This window comes from Perissodus microlepis, chromosome 8, assembly GCF_051167445.1.
Source record: "Perissodus microlepis isolate ML-2025 ecotype Zambia chromosome 8, ASM5116744v1, whole genome shotgun sequence".
NCBI classification, from domain to species: Eukaryota; Metazoa; Chordata; class Actinopteri; order Cichliformes; family Cichlidae; genus Perissodus; species Perissodus microlepis.
Genome location: NC_140468.1, coordinates 7,171,093 through 7,190,510, shown reverse-complemented (window position 1 = coordinate 7,190,510; position 19,418 = coordinate 7,171,093). Strand labels below are relative to the sequence as shown.

The following is a 19,418-nucleotide window of genomic DNA, read 5'->3' as shown; positions in this document are numbered from 1 at the left end:
AGCTCTCTAACTAACCACCCACATTATAGCGCAGCCACTTTGAGGTCAGATAATAAGGATTTCTCCAGGGCCAAAACCCAAAAGCCTTAAGAGAGAGACACAGAACTCCTTTCAGTTAAAGGTGAAGATCAGAGTAATTTTGTTGCTACTGAGAATTCATCAAAAGCAGTCAGTCAGTACAATCCTTGGCAGGACACAAGCTCCACTCACATTTTGCTGCGTCTCAGGAGAGTTTCCTGTACTGGAGCTGTCACTGGAGCTGTAGTCTGACGTGTTCCTCCTGTGAGTCGGGGCGAATCTCTGAAAGACAGTGAGGAGATTTGTCATTCAAAAAACCCACAAAGCTTACCCAAGCACGTAAATTTAAATTTTGAATAAGCAGAAATCAAAATCAGCAGATAAGATTTACATTTCTTTAAATGATTAACATCTTATATCATCAGGAGGAGCTAAAGTAACTCTTACATGATGAAATATGTGCTTATTTGTTGCACTATAGCTGCAAATGTAGCATGTACTGGAAAAAACAACAATGTGTTGATAACACTTTGACGATAGCGTTGCTACACTTCATTTTCATACTCAGACTCTTCTTTCTATGGAAATACGAAATACTGCACCACCGTGGCACAATGGTTACCGTGTGTGGGGAAAAATACGTTTTGACTGACTCTGAATCTCAAAATATCCATGATTCACATGTAGGTATATATTAATGGCTTAAATGTGCATGTAGGTTGTATAGAAGATGCATTTTGCCCTGTCATTTTCTATGATGTGGCTTACAAGATTTAGATATCTGAGGCTGTGGGTGGGCATCCTGTATGTGTAAATCGGTGTTATCTATTTATCTCCGTGCTTCACATGCATACGTGCACTGCAGCCCTGAAAGTTTTTAGACTTTATTTGCCACAAAGACTTAATCCCTGACTATGCAGGTCATGTACTGAAGAGTGAGCGTCTTGTGCACTGGCCCTTGCAAGCTCTACCCAGGCTATCTGGCATTGTGTGCTACGTGTGAAAACAACTTTGGGCAACGTCCTGACTTGATTCTCCAAACACCACCTTAATACTTAGTTTTTAGTTTGACTGTAACATCTGTCTAGGGATTGAAGATATGAAATGTAGTTTCTTGGTTTCTTAAATCTGTCACATTTTCTCAGTGTTCAATACTGAGCACTATCCTTGTTAATATGGCATTAAATGGTTAGAAGAACAACAATCACCTAACAATATGCACTTGGTTTTAATTTTTTTAAATACACAATTGTATTACCTCACTTATTATTATAATTCTGGTCTTTTTATGTTTCAGATGTGCGACAAAAAAGAAAAAAGAAACTGTTGCTTACAGTCTTGGTCATCATTCAGCTTTTTCATGCTAATAAAAAAATGAAACTTTATATCAAAAAGATGACAGTTGATCCAAAGCCTGTTTTTCTTGGTTTGAGTAAACTCTTTGGTTCCAGTGAAGAGAAATCCAGGCAACCGTGTTGTGCCCTTGAGCAACACGGTTGCTTTGAACCCCTGACTGCTAGAGGTGACTTGTTTAGCACAAGCCCTTTATTGTATACCAGAAGTCACAGGTGTTTGTGGAAATATCGCTTTTTGCTCTCCCTCATCCTCCCTCTGAGTCTCTGTTTCTGTAAATAAGCGTGGTGTGGAGCTAATTTTCCTTGCTAAATAAGGGTTAAAAAGCATAGTAGTGTTGATTGTTAAACAGGTACTTACCCTCACCACTTTTGCCTGACTAAAGCTTTCTGTTTAACCCAGGCGACACACCCTGAATACGTGATACAGCTTGTGCTTAAACAAGCATGTGCTATTAGTGGGTGTATATGCATGTGCATGTTCGTACCCCATCTTCCTGGGCAGAGCTGAACTGAGCAGGTCCCACGGTGTGTCTCCAGTTTTTGATGACAGACATGCCATCCGCCTCAATGCCATTCTCCACCCTCAACTGGCCATAAGCTACAGGGGCCTAGAGGGACAAAACACAGTTTAGTTTCATTGATTAAATGCAAGAAAATGAGTGAAAGGATACAACTTTAAGGATCAGTGTTGCTTTAATTTAGACAAGTGAAAGTTTGATGCTACTTATCTGCCAAAAGATATGAAATATGGTGCTTTAGTTAAAAAAAACAAACTTTAATTATAGAATTCATATTCAAAATTTAATCCTTATTTCTAAGAGCCTGAGTATGAGATGGCTCAAACCCTCAGGTAATCTGGAACAACTACCTGTCTCGTTACACTCTGTGTCTCCCTAAAACTTTTATACTCTAAGCTAATTGAATGAGCTCCCAGTTTATAACACTAGCTGTGCTCCAGCATTACCAGTATTCAAAAATAAGCTAAAATCATCCCTGTTCAGTTAAACCTTTTAGCAGCATAAAATGATCACTTTATTAAATGTATGCTACATTTATAGATTTGATTTCTAGGACTGTATCATTTTTACTGGTCTCCTGATCATCTTAATATTATTTCAGTTTTAATTCTGCTTCTTAACATTGATTTGAGTAATTGATCTTCTCTTCTTGCCTACTGTCTTAGTGTTGCATTATCTACATCGTTTTGCAACTGCAACTTTTGTGGTAGCTTATGCATTGTGCAGAGCATTGTGCTTCTACTCTGTAAGAAGTTTTCTATGAATATACATATAAAGTTACGCTTGTTTCCTGTTTATTCAAATCTACCATGCAGTAAGTAGAGGGGTACAGGAGTGGCAGTGGCAGTGGCTGTGGTTTAAGAAGTAGAGTAGGTCATCTACTAATCGGAATACTGAAACCCGAGTTGCTCATCGAAGTGCGACTGTTTGATAGAAACACCTGGAATAAGAAAAAGTGGCTGTGTGAATGTGTGTGTGAAGGGTGAACGAGACATGTTGTATAAAGCACTTTGAGTGCTCAAGTACAGTAGAAAAGCGCTGTATTTCTACTAGCATTACGTAGAAATTGATTTTCATAATTTATATCCAAACGGTAAAAACATGTCTAAGAATCAGTGATAATCTTGCATGAACAACGCTGACGACTACTTTGTTAAGTGGTGTGAGATCTTTACCTCGGGCAGGTTCCACAGAGACCTGGAGCCATCTCTTAGATAGTAGTAGGTCTGCCCCTGCTCATCCAAAGACTTGATCCACTGTTACACACAATGCACTTGTTTTAGTTAAACATGTCTCGTTGTTACAGAAAAAGTTAATTACTGTAAATAGTTAAAAAAAAAATGTCTTGCTCAGGTAGTTTCACTTCCTTAGGACTAAAACAACGCTCACACATGATCTGCTGCATGCTGCTGGAGAAAATGTTACTGAAAATGGTATCCACGCTAATCTCAGTCCAGATGAGGACTTTGTCGCATATTTGGATGTAATGTAATTACAAACTAAGACGCTTGCAAATGCACATCACATGACCAGTCATGCATGGGCTGGGCGCGCATGGCGCAGCATAAACAGGAAGCAGAGAACTGGTTTCTTCTTGAAAATACTACAGAGGAAGAATGGCAATAGACAAACAGTACAACCAGAGTTTTTTCCACTTTGGCTGCCAATGAGGTGAAACTGTTACTGAAAGAACTAAGTGGTAATTTGAGGATAGAATGTAGTTTTACAAAGCAAACCAGGACTGTAACTGCGATTTATTACTAGAGGAAATCTAGGTAACAGGAGAGGAGAACTCAAACAGCCCAGATATGATGTTTATCTTATTTGTTTTTTATGACTAACAAGACCCGAGCACCACCCGAGCACCACTTCAAAAACTTTCTGAGTCCACGAAGAATAAAACACTGCTCCATATTTGAACTAACACTAGGGTTTCCATAAGACTTTGTTTTAAAGGTCTTAAAAGTGGCGTGGATGCTTGGCATTAACGCACTAAAATGACACATTTTTTGGCAAAAACATATTACAGTGAATGGAGCCTGAAATCCTGTCCAGGAGTCAAACTGGGTGGACTGCACGTGATGATTTTGTAACTTTCCAAAACAGATTCATGGTCTGTTCACACAGTAACCGGACAGAAGTGTGTGATGGGGAAAATATGCAGTGTTTGTCATTTTCTCTCAACTCTATTCTTAGCCACACTAGCTACACGCCTCCCTGGATAATTGCACAACTGGAATGACGTCAAAATAATCACAGATAACACTGATATACTGGGTTTCCAAACAATCATCATGGTAACTATGCTGGAACGTGTTTGAAGCCGTTTCATCACATTCACCACACAAACATTTTGTAGGATAATTAACCTGAATCCTGATTGGGCAGACCTGATCTGGAGAGTTTTCACTGGTGAACACCCACGTCCCATCTTTCTCCACAGTGAGGTTCCAACCAGCTGGGGTGTTGCGGTCCAGGTTGGCCCTGGGGATTACGGGCCGGGTCACATGGCTGAAGCTGTAGTCTTTTGGGATTGGGGCTGGAGGTCCTGTGGCATGGGTGTCCTCATAGCCCTCTGGTGGATCTGCAGGCGGGTAATCCTCCGAGGGGTAGTCCTCCTCCGGTAAAGGAGGCTGGGGATGAAGACACAGTGCATTAAGTTACACATAAGTCCCACTCAGGGTTCAACACATGAGCTGTGACCCAAATGGGAGCATTTTCCAAAAAGATACACTTTTTGTTTTATTTTACAAGGAAAATACTAAACGACAACTAGGAACTGGTTTGATTTGGCAAAGCAATGCATAAGCACTTAAAATATGGAAAAGAGTCAACGTGGTTCTACATGAAAGTCTCAAAATCCATCTTCTGACAGTTTTTAAGGCTTCAAATGAAGCAATTTCTTCTCTTTTGCAAAAGTAAGAAAGACAAATGAAAGGCCTGAATGGAAATAGTTCCCCCTTTGCAAACTTTATTGTAAGCATAACATTAAAAAACCAAAAGATAAGTGAGAATTTATGTCAAGGATAAAATAATTATCGTCACTTTATATCATTTTTAGGCATTAAAAAGCATCAATTAATCTAAACGTAACCCTTATGAGCTGTCGGGATTGTATATATATCCATGCCTCGATGTAAAAACAATGAATTCATTAATTCACCAACTATGTTTTTATAATCATGCTTGTATATTTCTCACAGTCAAGCCTGCTGTTATTCTGGTGGGCTAAAAAAAAACAGAGCAGAAAATGAATGTGTATTCTGATGAATGTCGTAATCATGAGTCAACTCCTTTATCACTGCATAAAATTCCTTCAGATAAATTGGTGACCCGGCCTTTTTTTTTCTTTGCTGCTCATATATAACAAATGAATAATGGAGAAAATCACATTTTGTTTAAAGAGACTTTATTATGCCTCACTTTCTGACATGTGTAAGCTCATATTCAATGTAGCCAAGGTTACGAGTAATGAGATTTTATTAGATATAAATAGTATCTTGCCAAAAGCTCAGGTTTCAGACTGCTGTGCAGGGCTGTTTTCAACTGCTTTTTCTCCTATTGGCTCTATATGATGTCATGAGGCCCCCAGAACCTCTCTGTTTCCACGATGGAGGAAAGCTGGCTTAAAGGAAGCTAAAATGGCTTGTTCCACACAATGTAGGAACCCGAGACTGCATTAAGGCCCGGTATAAAATAATTAAGGCTTATTTTCAACTCTGAATTATGCAAAGTTACTCTAATAAGTCCAAAATTTCTAATGAGGAATATAACATCCGCCTTGCACAACCCTCAACAAACACAAACATATCCAGCACAGAGAAAGAAAAAAGCGCCTTTACTCCCTGGAAGAACTTGTGCTTATTTCATCACGATTACAACATATGAATTTCACCAGAATACACATTCACAGCTATTACTGCTCAATTTTTAATCTTTTTTACTTAGAACTGCAGGCCTCCCTGTAAACACTAATAACTCAAGATTGAAGAACAGTAATACCAACATTCACGAAAAAGTATTAATTCATGCACGTTGCTTAAGGTTCCTGAGATTTTGATGCTTAGCTCTGTGATATACCATCACGGTCAGTTGCCATCTAAGTCTAATGATTTAATCCCCCCCTTGGTGAATCTTGACCTCCTGTTTTATTAGCGCTGCTGTTTCAAAGCAAGAGATACCCAAGTTTTAAACAACAATATGCAGTTTTGTTTTCCATAGGCTCTGATTTCTCTCACTATTAAAAACATGCTATGTTAATACTGCCATTCTTGGCCTAGGATGCGCTTAATCCCAAGAGTTTCACTTCCTGTTTAATAAAGAACAATAATAGTAAAAGTATTAACGCCTCCTCGGCCCTTTCCTGTTTTGAAATGTTGCTACATCCCACGGAATCATCTTGATTGGATAATTTCTTACTGTGACCCCGAAATAGAGCTTGATGACTTCCCTATGACTTTCATAAATGAGTCAGAATAGTTTCATGACCTCGATGTATTATTCTTTCTTGGCCTATTAATGCTTTTTCTCCAGCTCAGAAAAGTCATTCAAGGGGAAAAATGGGGTCACTGCCTGCTTGCACTGTTAAAAAACTTTTCATGATATAAATGTGAGTGGTAATTTGAAGTGAACCGTTTCTCAAATTTGCCCAATTTCCCAGAAGAAACAAAACATCGCCAATAATTTTTAGCTAATTTAAAATGAGGACAGATGCCTGTCTTCATTTAAAGTTAAGAGACAATACTACTTAGTGTCCACTGTTGTGGATATTAAGTGCCAGGGCTGTGAGATTCCCTGATGAAAATGAGTCCTACTAGCTATGTAGGTGCAGGAGATTTAATTCCATTAAAAGCAGACTGTATTTACAGCTTTCCCTTGGGTGAAGCTAAAACAGGAGACAGAGAGCGGCTAAGTAGAGCAGCCATGCTGTCCTTACCCGCTCATCCTCATGAAACCTGTGCACACTCATAGGCTCCATCAGAGGCGGGTAGGGGCTCTGAGGCTGCTCAGGGGGCTCCCAAGATGTTTCCCCAGACATTGGGTTATAGAAGTATGGGCGACCACTGGTCTCATCCACTAACTGCTCCCAGTCTGAGGTCCACGCCGGTGGGGAGGCGGTAGACAGAGAAAGAACAGGAGATTGAGGAGGTGAGGGGGAATAAGGCTCCTCTGCAGAGAGTCGTTCGGGGTCTGTGGAGGGGTCTACAAAAGGGCTGTCCCAGGTTGTGCGCCCCGTGTTGGGGTGGTAGTAATACTCCTGTCCACTTTCGTCGTCAACGTGCACCTCCCATCCCTCTGGGTTAAGGTAGGAAGGAGAGTAGGACGAAGGAGCCGATGGAGGAGACTCTGAGATGCTTTTCCGGAGCTCTGCTACATTGACGTACACTGCTGACCGGAGATTTTCATCCTGCACCTATGGAAAAACAAAGAAGGGACTCATTCATATGTGCTTCTACATTACAAAACACAAGTTTAAAGCAAACAAAGTAGATTCTTCTGTGGAGTTCATTGTTGAAGGTGTCAAACTCAGATCTTGTCACTTTAGTGTTCCTGTAAACACACAAAAAAGTAGCGCAAGTATTGTCAGCGGTGTCAAGTACTTGTCTTCAGTCCACTGCTCTTACTATTGCTCTTTATAAGTCAGCCTTCCGCATCTTACAGAGCACAGGAAGTAGCTTAGAGCTGAAAAACCCCCACAGACACGCTCTTCCCTCAGTAATAATCAAAACCTATATTTGTCCACAAAAACACCTCCACATAGGTTTAAGCCCCGTCTGTATTTAGCACTTGCTGCCATAGTTGATCATGTGCTGATCAGTGGTGGGTTTTGTGAAGTTTTTGTTAAATACTGTATTAAAAATAAAAAAATAAAAAAATAAAAATAACAACCACACCAATAACACCAAACCACAGGCCAACCATAGATGTCTGAAAACTAGGGTAAGTGTTACTATTGTGCATCAGCTTTGGTCCTCTTGTTCGACTGCAAACCAGTTAACTACCTATTTCATTTCATTTTCTCTGTTCATTTTCTCTCTCAATGGGTTGTTAGGTCCTCAGTGTCACGTTGCTTTCATGAACAGAGTTCCACATGAGTCCACTTGCTGCATGGCAGGAACACAACATGCAAAACAATCCTGATCATCACAACTAATTTGTTTAAAGAACACCAGTGAGTGCGATGAAAGGCCGCCACTGTCCTCAACCTTTCCTTAGTTACAAGTAGGTACCTGAAACAACTCCTGCCCAAAAAAACAAAAAACCCTTTGCTTTAAGTTACTGTGCTCTCACCTGTGCTCCACTATTCCTCTTTGTAAGACTTCTGAACATGGTGGCACAGATAAAAAGACAGGCTCCTTTCTGCTACAGACTTTCCCATAAACTACCTCTTGTCACATAGGTAGTCTCATTTTCTATATTTATCAAGACTTGAGACCTGCGCATGTCAGTGCTGTATCTGGTCATAACTGCAATAAACAGAGTGCACAAAAGGAAAAAAGTGCTAACAGGAAGCAGCAGAAAGTAACTCAGTACATGTTACAATCACAATAATAGCGCAATACCTGCAGAAAATCTGATGCAAAAATAGCAGAAATGCTCTCCGTCAAATTCATCTAAAGCTTTGTTTGTTGGGCATTATCTTTTTTTGGCATATTAAACACAACATACAACTGCTTGGAGGTGGGGAGACAGTCTATTTGTAACTTTACAATATAACTAAATGTAGTGTATGTATGCAACTGACATTATATCAATACGCTAATATTTAATAACCGTCATGGACATCGTCTGGTTATCCGAGCTGCCCTCATTTAGACTATGATCAGTTTTAAGGTACTATTCCTTAACTGCTTTACACCCGAAAGGCAAATATGACCGTTTTTACTGCACGATATACATGCACATACACTGGGCGATAGTATTTAGTCCATTTTTATCTACATAAAAAACGGTCAAAGGAAAAAATGCAACACGGTAATCAGGACACTGACAAAGTTCCAAGAATAATCAAACCTGCATGTTTCTATTGCAAACCTTATTTATAATTTGAGCATTGGAACGTGCACGGATTCTTGTTTCAAGCCTGACTTGTACAGTTTTTCCTTCCTCAGAAACGAGGAAGTCACTACACATATATGTAAAGTCAGTCGGCATCAATTACATTGTTATATTCTTTTCCAGACTTTATTTATTAGATACAATGACAGCCACCAACGTAATCTGTTTCTGCATGAGTTCTTTTGCTTGGGAATGCAGGATTATTAGTTGTCAATGAGTATTTGAAATAGAGATGCGGCTGTTTTAGAACAAGTAAAGGCCATTTTTTGTAGCACCTTTGGCTTTAGTAGTCATTGTTAGAGTCCCGAAGCAGAACTTGTGGGAAAAAAGCACCTTGGAAGCCAAATCATTGCAGTACATGCCACATAACAGCAACATCCAGTGAAGTAGTGTTGCTTTCTCTCCCACCCAGTCAATGACATGATCCTATTTGACTCTTTACATGTAGTAAAGGCCAAAATAATAATAAAAAATCCTTAAATAATCTTAAAAGAGAAAACAAATGAAATGTAATGAAAGAGAGCAGTGGATTGACATGCAGTGACGGTCGAGTGAGCTAGGAACTGATCAGAGACTCGCTGTGGTTGGTCTATGTGCTTTAACCACTTGGGTCACCCACACAGTACCCCAACTTAGAGCAGGCAGATAAATGTAGGTGATAAAAATAAAAGAGCAACGAGAGCATTTCTCTATTGCACTGTGTGTGTTTTTTATCTATACAGTGTTATCACTTGGCTGACTTTGCTTAGTTATTGATCTCGATATAACTATGAGGCAAGCGATGAGGACAACCAGACAGCTGACCCCAAAACACATTGATCCTGAACAACACAACTGTACAGACAGACACAGAGGAAATGAAAGAGCTGCATCATTGATCTCTGAAATAGCTACGCTGGAAGGTCCCTATCCTTTGGAGAAAACACTAAAACTTAACTGCACATGATCGAAGCAAAACTGCGCATACGCATATACAGTAATACAACAACAACATCTGAGCATAGTTATATCAGTCACTCGTGTAGGTGGAATTATGGTGTACTTACTACCAGTGTTAATACAGTTCACTAAAACGGAAACACTAAAGCTAGGTGGGTGGGTGAAAACATTTTTAGTAAAATGGCAGTAAAATAAAAACTAAACTTTACATAAAACAGCCTGACTTGTATTGTTGTATTATCACCATCTTACAAAGTATTACAATATTACAAATACTACAAATCTCATAGTAACAGAACCCAAAACCGTGAATGAGCTTAAATGAGCCAAGACATCTGGAAACTATGAGTAATGAAAATAAATAGTAAAAAAAACCCCTTATTTTCAGCCCATGTGGACTCTATTTACAATGACGTCTGAGTTGTTAATGTTAATTTTTGTTCACAAAAACACCAATCAGGTAAAAAAAATTAAACACAATAATGCTTTTAAGCCTTTAAGTGCGTTCTGTAGTTAACATTTGAATGCAGATCTTCGATTTGTAAGGAAGTTTCTCTGAACTGATGCCTTTGCTTTGGGAAAATGTTTGGATGAACCTGGCGACAATGTCAACTTTAGTTACATGACTGTGTGTCCAAAAACTGTACTGAAAAATTAAAGGCTAATTTTAGCTCTATCAAGTTGTTGTACAAACAAAATTAACGATTCAAACGTCAACCCATAAAGACCAAGACTATCAGTCACATGTCAGATGAAAATTTACATCTTTGAGACTGATACCAACATCACTCTAACACAGGAACCGAACTAACAAACAAAGTTTGGGTCCAAACTAACATTAAAAACCAACATGGCACAGTTAGTACGCCATGTACGTCACCTTACTTGGTACAGGAAACAAAATAAGTGCAGGGGCGATGTGATCACGTTAGAGAAAACAGGAAGCACATCATTTATCAAGTTTATAAGGATACAAAAACAAACCAATGAATAAAACTGAGCTTTTCATTATAAGCTTCTTAAATAACGATCACCTACCTTAGAAGGCACCGGCAGGGCCATGCCCCGCTTGGACCGGTGACCTGGCCAAAACCTGGACTGCATCTCCACCATCTTTATGTTGTACTATCTAGAGGAGCCATCCATCCAAAAGACACCAAAAACTAGCGACTTAACCGTGCGACTACATTCGGTCCGCTTGTGCTGGGATAGAGGTGAGTGCACACCAAGAAGCACAAGCTTACATCCTCCTCACACTGCAGCTGTGACAGTTGCACCCAGACTGAAAGGAGAACTGTGAGCTGTGTGACAACAGCAGCAGGAAGGGACTGTGTAAGGACTGGGTGAGACGTGCGTGCACGTCAGACTGTGTGTGTGTTTGTGCGCGCCTATGCATGAATTCCTGTGCACAGGATAGGGGGGTAGAGGGTAACCGTCTGCCAGCAGCCCAAAGCAGAAACACACAGTGAAAACAAGACAGAGGGAACTGTAAGATAGAGGGAGCAGCAGAAACTCTGCAGGTCACTGCAACCTACTTCCTGACTGAGTACCCATAAGATAAAAAAGGAAATTACAGCAATGGAAACAAACTTTTTCGAAGGAAACATGCTATATTCACAACAGAGGAAAAGAAAGATGTTTTGAAACGGTAGAGCTTTTAAAATCTCTTGGTTTTCTTATGTAGAACCAGCAGCTTCCATATAGTGTGTAAAGTGTACACTAATGCCTACACCTAAGTGCCACTAGTGCCTACACTTTATTAATGGCTGAGACCTGCTACTAGGTCACAGCTAATAATGTGTGTGTGTGTGGGGGTGGGGGGTGGGGTGGGGGGGGGAGCAAACATTTCCCAGAAAATGAAATGGAAAAGCTGCTTTTTCACAGGTTTGTCTGATGAGTGTTGCTAAATCTACAGACTCCATGTGGGTGGATGCTTGAAACAGGAAGTCTAGTTTCTGTTCAATTGAATTGTTCAGTCAACACTTCCTCCTGCATGGGACAACATAGCCAGCTGGGCTTCAGAGTGTGTGGGTAACTTTTATGGAAGATTTGGAATTTGGCTTTATCATGAATAAGGTTTGAGTGTAACTTCTCTTTTTATATTGTTGAAATTTAAATTCTTGCAGGTTGCAGGGCATACGGCAGAAGACAGTGCTGCAAAGAACATCCAAAAAGCATTTTCATTAACGCAGGAGTGTCAGGTGTATTAGTTAGTGGGCTATATGTACACCAATAAAGTTAGGTGGCAGTTGTGGCTCTTCACATGAGGTTTTTTGAAATGTAACTGAAACTTTAAGTTAGTGTGAAAGCTTTTATTTTTAATGAACTATCAACTATTTGCAACTATTTATATAAAAAAGTAAAGGACAGCCTGAGAGAACTGAAACTTAATATATCAAGTTTACATTTTTCAGTTAAGTGTCATAACAAAATAACTAAAGAAAATAACACTTTATATTCACACAACTTGTTGAGACGCAGAAATGCATTTAACTTTCGACAGCTGTCTACTTCTGTACTTAGGTTTATTGAACAAAAAAAGCTGAATTATTAATGACTTCAATACAGTTTTCACATTTGTCATGCAGCAGGCCAGAATGAACTCGTGGGCCACATGTTTGATTCCCCTGCATGAAATCTTCTATTTGTAATGTGCATAAAACCACCTGCATAATATTAGCTGACATTTTAGTGAACATATGGGTGATAAGGTATACAAAAGCTTGTCCTGCTTATTCTTTTGCACTATATGCTTCATAAAAGCTACTTTCAGTGGCTCCCTTATTCAAAAGGAGTTGTCATACCGGGTAGCTATCAATACTGCCACAGACACAACCCCAAAAGAATTTGTGTCTCCTCTCTGGATCAAACTGGGGATCTTTCACTAGTAAGATAAATGTGTACACAACTACACTACAGATGGACTATAAGCTTAAAATGTTGCATATATTTTGTACAGCAACTGAGAGCCCAGTGTATATAATGTACGAATGACTATTTGAAATAACACTGACTTGAGCATGACAAAGCTTTTACCAATTGCAAAAAAACAACATACAGGCCCGACTAACCCCAGGTATTTGGATTAATTAGCTGAACTTAACCAGTTAGGATGTTTTGCTACATTTACTATAGCCAACAAGCTAGCTAACAAGCTAGCACAAGCTATGATTAGCCCATGATCAGTTCTGAACAGTTTTCCCTCCATGAACAAAAAGTCTAGCTCATCTTAACATTAATTTTACTGAAGCGTGGCCCCATGGAAATTCATATCAGCGTTTGTTTGTATCATTCATGGAATTTCTATTGTGCTGGAAGCCAATCTTTTATTGCTGTCAGTGTACTGAGGGCACATTTTCATTACAAACGCTAGCTATGAACCTGTTTGGTGCTGTAGGGAAGAAGAGAAGCTTTTGGGAAAAAAGTGTTATCTTTTGGATTTTCACTGCAAGCTCAACCCGAACTCCTCGCATAAAATCGGCCTACACACTGGTAGAAATAAAGACAGTGAGAGAAGGCCTAAATTCTTTCATTTATGTTTACACAATGGCAATATAAAAAGCTTTTACTGGATGAAGAAGGCACCTAAGTACACCTTTAAGTGCTTCAGTAAGATAGTTTGCTAGTCAAATCCATCTAATCACAGAAATAATGATAGTGTTGTGTCAGATTTTGAGATACGTTTCCAGCTGTAATGGAGAATATCTGTTGTATTGTTTTGTCTAAGATGCCAAGTAAATGGCTCCTTTTTGATAATGTTTTTGAGCATTATTCAAGGAGAAAACCCTTCAGTGCAGAGCAGACACCTCTCTGCCCTCAGCTATGCATGAAGCAGCAATCTGCTTGATTACTTAACCACATTAGCGCTCATCCAATCAAACAATGGAGAACCAAATTGGGGCCCAAATCACGCCACAAAGCACACAGTTGAGCTATTGAATCGGTCTGGCTCCACTCCCTCTTACATCACACTCATCATTGGTCCAGAATCCTGGAAGACTCCATAAATGCCCAATGTGGAATCCATCAGCTTATCACATTCTTATCTATGCTCTCCAGGCCAGCTTTGCATGCCGATGTGAAAAACCCGCTGATGCTGTTTGTTGATTTCAGATTTCTCCCACTCACACTTTGTAGGTGAAGTGTTTTCTGTGTAGGAGCGAGGGAGGATTTAAGTACCAGTCGAAGTAATGCTCTCTGGGGAAACTATAAACCAGCCAAGTGAAATGGAAACCTTGGTGTTTTGCAAAAATACCACCTTGACATTTTTTACAGGTGAAAGTAAATATCAACAGTTTGCGTGCAAACACACTGGAAATAAAAATAAAATTCGGGACTTCACTTGCAGCTTTTGATTCTGGAAACTTTTTCTTAGTTCTTAACAAATAGAAAAAAAGGCAGGATTACTGTAAGCAAGCACATCATAACAAAACTAAGAAAGCATTTTAAAAATAATAATTGCACAAAAGACATTCCTGAGCATATGACTAATACATCCCTTGATAAAGACCAACCGAAGCTTCCTTTAGAGTAGTTTTACATTATTTTGCATTTGTAAACTAAATGAGCAGCTGCACTATGAAAATAGTAATAATAATTTAAAAAGGTTACAATAAAGTCACAGAGCTAAGCATCCAAGACCTGGGAGAGAAATGCTCAGAAATTTAACGTTTAACAACAAATGTCAAGAATATATTTATGAAATCCTCAAAAACGCTTCTGGTTGTGGTTACGTCCAAAATGATTCACTCATTCACTAATCCCAGTGTCCTATTTTGGGAGTTTTATTTAAAAGAGTACATAGCACGCTCATTACTGGATGGACACTACTGGCAAATTTCCTGTTTCCTGTTATAGATTTATTTTACATCTACAGTACGTCTCAAAATCTGAAAAGTGTTGCGAATAGGGAAGGGCCTTAAACTCGCATGTTTAATGACTAGTACGGGCTCATTCATGTAGTTGTAACAACACTTCCAGTTCCACAGAACTCTATGGGGGCCCTCAGCTCCCATGCTCTGTGACCACAGAAAACACTGTAATGATGACCTTATAGTTTATGGTCTTACTGAATAACATCACAACAATGATTTTATTGTTGTAATGTTTACGATGTTTAAACCATCAAAACACTGAATGTTTCATTAGCGGACTTCACTAACCTGTTGGTAACAGTGTGCCTACTTGGGAGTCAGAACTTAAGGCATGGTGAGATACTTTAAATGCACTGAATAGGGTGTAGCTGTACATATGGACATCACTACAGAATGGTGAACCTACTGTATAGTCAACTGTACAGTGAAGAGGGGCTGATTTTGTACACATGCTTTGACATCTGTACAAAAATATCACTTGTTTCTCAAGGCACCTGGCTGAACAGGCTGAGATTACATATCTCTTTATGTAATCTCATATTACCACATAAAATTACAAAATATGTCCTTTTGTTTTACAGATAACTATATGTTTAATACCTAAATTACGACTTAAGAACCAAGTCAAACCAAATTACCTTCGCAAGAGCAGTTTTATTTACCAACAGTGTAAAATATTGAATGTGAGAAATGTATTGGTAAAACATGACAGGCATAAACTGGAACTAAGTCTGACTCTCTGAGGTCACGGTATATATTTAGTTCTTGTCTCACACTTACTTGCTGAACAAGTTGTTAAACCTTAAACTATAAAAAAACGAACTCTGTCAAAACACATCATAATATGCATACTTATTTTCACCAAAACTAAAATGTGGTGAAAATGAAAGGACTTGCCTGACCAGGAAGCTAAAAGCACCCGTTCTGCCTGATGTACACATGTGCTGTGCACAGAAATGCCTGACAGGACACTCACACTACCTGTTGGAGCAGTTTCTTGGCATCTGATGTTGTTTCACAGAGCAGCAGGAATTATTAGTCTTAAAAGGTGCAGGGTGAGGCATTACTTTTAAAATGCCAATACACATGTATATATATCAAAGGCTCCAGTGCTATCTGTGATATGGATTATGAGACACGTTTACTTTTTCTGCCAGACATCAATAATTGAACCTTGTACTTCTGGATGATAAAAGAGCCAATTGACACAAGTTAGGTATTTATGAGTCATACTGGCCATAAACATCAGACCTGAATTAAAGTTTGCATTCTACAACAATAGTTTCACAACCTGAGCTTCACTTGACAAACTTAACTTCCCATCTGAAAGCCCAGAACAGCTCAAACTCCCTACCACATTAAGTGACCTACATTTTGGGCTAATTGCAAGTTCTGCACATTACATATGCACACACACGCCAACTGCATGGCAGGGCTGGCATTAAAAGCTCCAAAGCCCTGCTTGTTGGGAGTCAGGCCAGACCCCCTCGCATCACCATGGAGATGGCCCTCCATTGTGGGGTAAGAATTAATGCACTTGAGGGGTCCTGGCACGTCTACAGTCCCGTTACAAGTGTGTGGGGGGTTCATTCATGTTTACACAGAGGAGACGAGAAGGACAAATTATGGTTTAAAATGCAGGAATTCAACTGCACCACTTCGCAAAAAATCATTTCTGGGAGGTGGTAAAAATCTCCCACTGAAGCAACAAACTGTGCTGGTAATTACAGCGTAATGCACACCAAATCACTGGGTATAGTGGGAGAGGCTGTAGACATTACATGACTCAAAGTGCCACACACATTTGGTAGAAACTGAGCAGAAACCCAATCAAACACACCTTCTCCTTCATAAACCCCAGTGCTGTCTGACGTCACGTATTCCTTGCAACAGGTGCAAAAGACGACGGGAAGTGTCGTGAAACTTACCTGAAGCAAAAGTTTCAAGTCACCAAACTACATCCGACAGGAACATAAGGTTAAATGTTGCCGTGTGTTTCATCGTTTCCCTGCCGTGCGCATATGATCACAATTCCCCGGATCGTAACCGGTGCTGGGAAACCAGGTAGCAGCTGGAGGTTTTGGGAGTGGCTGGCAGATTTTCGCTTTAACTCCTTCCTCTCCCCAGGAAAGGTCAACCAGCTGACACAACCTGTTTGTAACCTGTTCTGGAGTGTCATCACAGCCACAGACTGTATTTTTCAAGTCCCAGAGCTAATAAAAGCCCCTCCTTCAGCTGCACTGCAAAGCCGTTTCATCCATTGCAAACCTCCAGCTCCTCCCGAAGTTTAACCACATCTGTTTAATACAAAGGTGAACCATACGCACCTGATAAAAGTGATCCCGCACCCTCAGAAACTTTCGCTGAGTAAAACTGTGGTCTTGAATCAGCTTTTACCGAAGTATTCAAGGAACACCTCTTTTTTTCAGCCATTGAAATGGCATGAAGGGAAAGACCGGGCATTCATATGCTGATGAGCTGGCTCTGACACACCGCAATCAACCGAAACGGTATTCTAAGTCCTTCCTTCACTAGTGTCAACACCAATAAATGGTGGGATCTTATATCTAAGCAAATCCAACCATTCAGTGCTCAGGTTAACCAGGAACACGTTCAATAATATTACACGTGAATCTCTGTTGATCTTGGGCGTGAATTTGATTTGAGTGTTTTGTAGCTTCAGAAAGAGCCGCGCACTCTCGGCAAACTGCCGCAAGGGATGTCCCTTGAGTCAGCAGGGGCTGGGGACAACACAATTAAAAAGCGCATATAAATCCTGGGATGTAGACTTAGAAAGAAGTGATCGCTGAAGCTCGCTCCTCAGAGCATTATGGGTAATGTAGGCGGCAGCTTTCAAACAAAGACTGTATATAAAAGCTGGATACAGCCCATGTTGAAGCACTTTGAACCCACATTCTTTTTGATGACCATTAGGGAGCTGTACTATGAAACAAGTTCAGCATAGCTTAGCTTTCTCTGCATTAGCTGGCGCGACAAAACCTAAAAACAAAACAATCCTGTGTTGTTAGTAACAGGTTACATATGTAAAATAATTGTTCTCCTTCGGCACAAAAGCTCTATAGCACTTAAAACATGCTCTGAGCCTTACCTGTTACAGGTAGGTTACCATGGTGATTTAACTAGATTAAAAAAGAGAGCTAACCCTTTAGTACTTCGTACAACAGATGTCTTTTATTTCTCAAATAGCCCTCAGCTCTCGTGATCTATGGCCTCAAAAATGTTCTGATCAGTTTATGATGTCATTTGCTAGTTTAAAGTTTTACTGAATACAACATGATGATCGTTTTGTGCATTGTGAAACCTGTTAGCTAAAAGATCATGGTTACCCTGTGACTGACATTTCACCACCATACGAATATGGGGATGTAGAAAGCAGTGGTGACAGGAGTCCAAGTCCATCTTTTAAATACAGTTTATGCTTTAATGAAGGTTGGCTCCTAAAAATAAGTTCTCCCATTTCTGGTTAGAATGGATACATATGCATTAATAGTACTACTAAGGTATTACTAGTATAATGGGGCCCTTTTTTGTACAACACATTCTTCTCTTTGATTTTTTTTGTGTTCCCAACAGTACTTAGGTACCTTCACTGTTTTTAGTTGAATCCTTAACGCTAGTCAGTTCAGTGGTTTTACAGTTACTAGCTCCAGTTCAGGTATTTTCACAGCTTTTGAAAGATATAATAACAGTAATATAATAATATGTTAAGTCATGTTGCCTGTCGTTGCCTGTAGGCTTTTTTGGGGTGCAGCATGTAAGCCTCACCTTTCTTGACTCAATTCAAGCCTCCACACGATCCTATTTCTGCCCGTGTCCCGTGGGCTTTCCCAGACAATGGGTCTGCTCGGCTCATAGGTTTTCTATTTAAGGAGCAGGCCATTTAAATCTGGATTTTGCCATGTACTTTATAAAAATCAGTTAAGATTACAGTTTTAGATGCTTTAGAATAAAAAGACAAGACAATATGTTAAGGATAATAAATACTGAGATATGTACATGTTTGCAGGTTTAATAACAGTCTGCAAATACTGTATGATCAATAACATCAACAGAACTGTGCTTCTTTATTTTTGTTTTGGGTCTTTTACTTATATATATATATATATATAAATATCTGAATAATACGTAATGTCACACAGTGTGTTTCTCAGCACACTGACTTTTCTACTGTTTATAGTGGACAGAGAAGAGATAACCGGATAAATCTTTCTATGGGAATTCAAGTTTACTAGTCTGAGAGTTTGAGATGTTGAAACTGATGTTTAAATGCTAGTCAGTTCTCTTCTCAGTTCTCCTAAGAGCAGGAAGTGAAATAGTTAGAGCCACAGATGGGCCGAGGCTTCACCTGGGATCCCCAACATGCAGCAGAAGTTCCCAATGTTTTTGTTATGTTCTCTCTGAAAATAAAGCAGCGCTTCATTGCACATGTTTCATAAGTGATTACCTCCTCTTATGCTGCATAAAGTGAAACTTCTAAACTAAGTCTAGTTTGTCGTGTTTGTTGCATAAAAACATGAATACAAGCATTTTGAAGGCGCATTTTTTGTGGCTTTAAACGTGCATTAATTCAGTGCTAAACAATAACACAGTCAAACCTGCAGTGGGGGTTAAAGCTTTTTAAAGCACTGTAATGT

The 19,418-nt window shown here is 39.6% G+C and overlaps 1 protein-coding gene across 2 annotated transcripts in view; it reads right to left on the bottom strand.

Moving 5' to 3' along the window:
- The window catches only part of arhgap27 (Rho GTPase activating protein 27), a 31,545-nt gene that overhangs the window by 8,613 nt on the left and 3,514 nt on the right, over positions 1-19,418 (bottom strand). Inside the window, exons 3-8 of one of the 2 annotated variants that reach the window (XM_084937259.1) lie at positions 6,828-7,304; positions 4,282-4,524; positions 3,067-3,147; positions 1,859-1,981; positions 211-300; positions 23-85 (exon numbers count right to left, since the gene is read on the bottom strand). In XM_084937259.1, coding sequence (XP_084793385.1) covers positions 23-85; positions 211-300; positions 1,859-1,981; positions 3,067-3,147; positions 4,282-4,524; positions 6,828-7,304 — 1,077 coding nt within the window. The remainder of the gene's footprint in view (positions 1-22; positions 86-210; positions 301-1,858; positions 1,982-3,066; positions 3,148-4,281; positions 4,525-6,827; positions 7,305-19,418) is intronic. The other variant, XM_084937260.1, reaches the window with a different exon arrangement.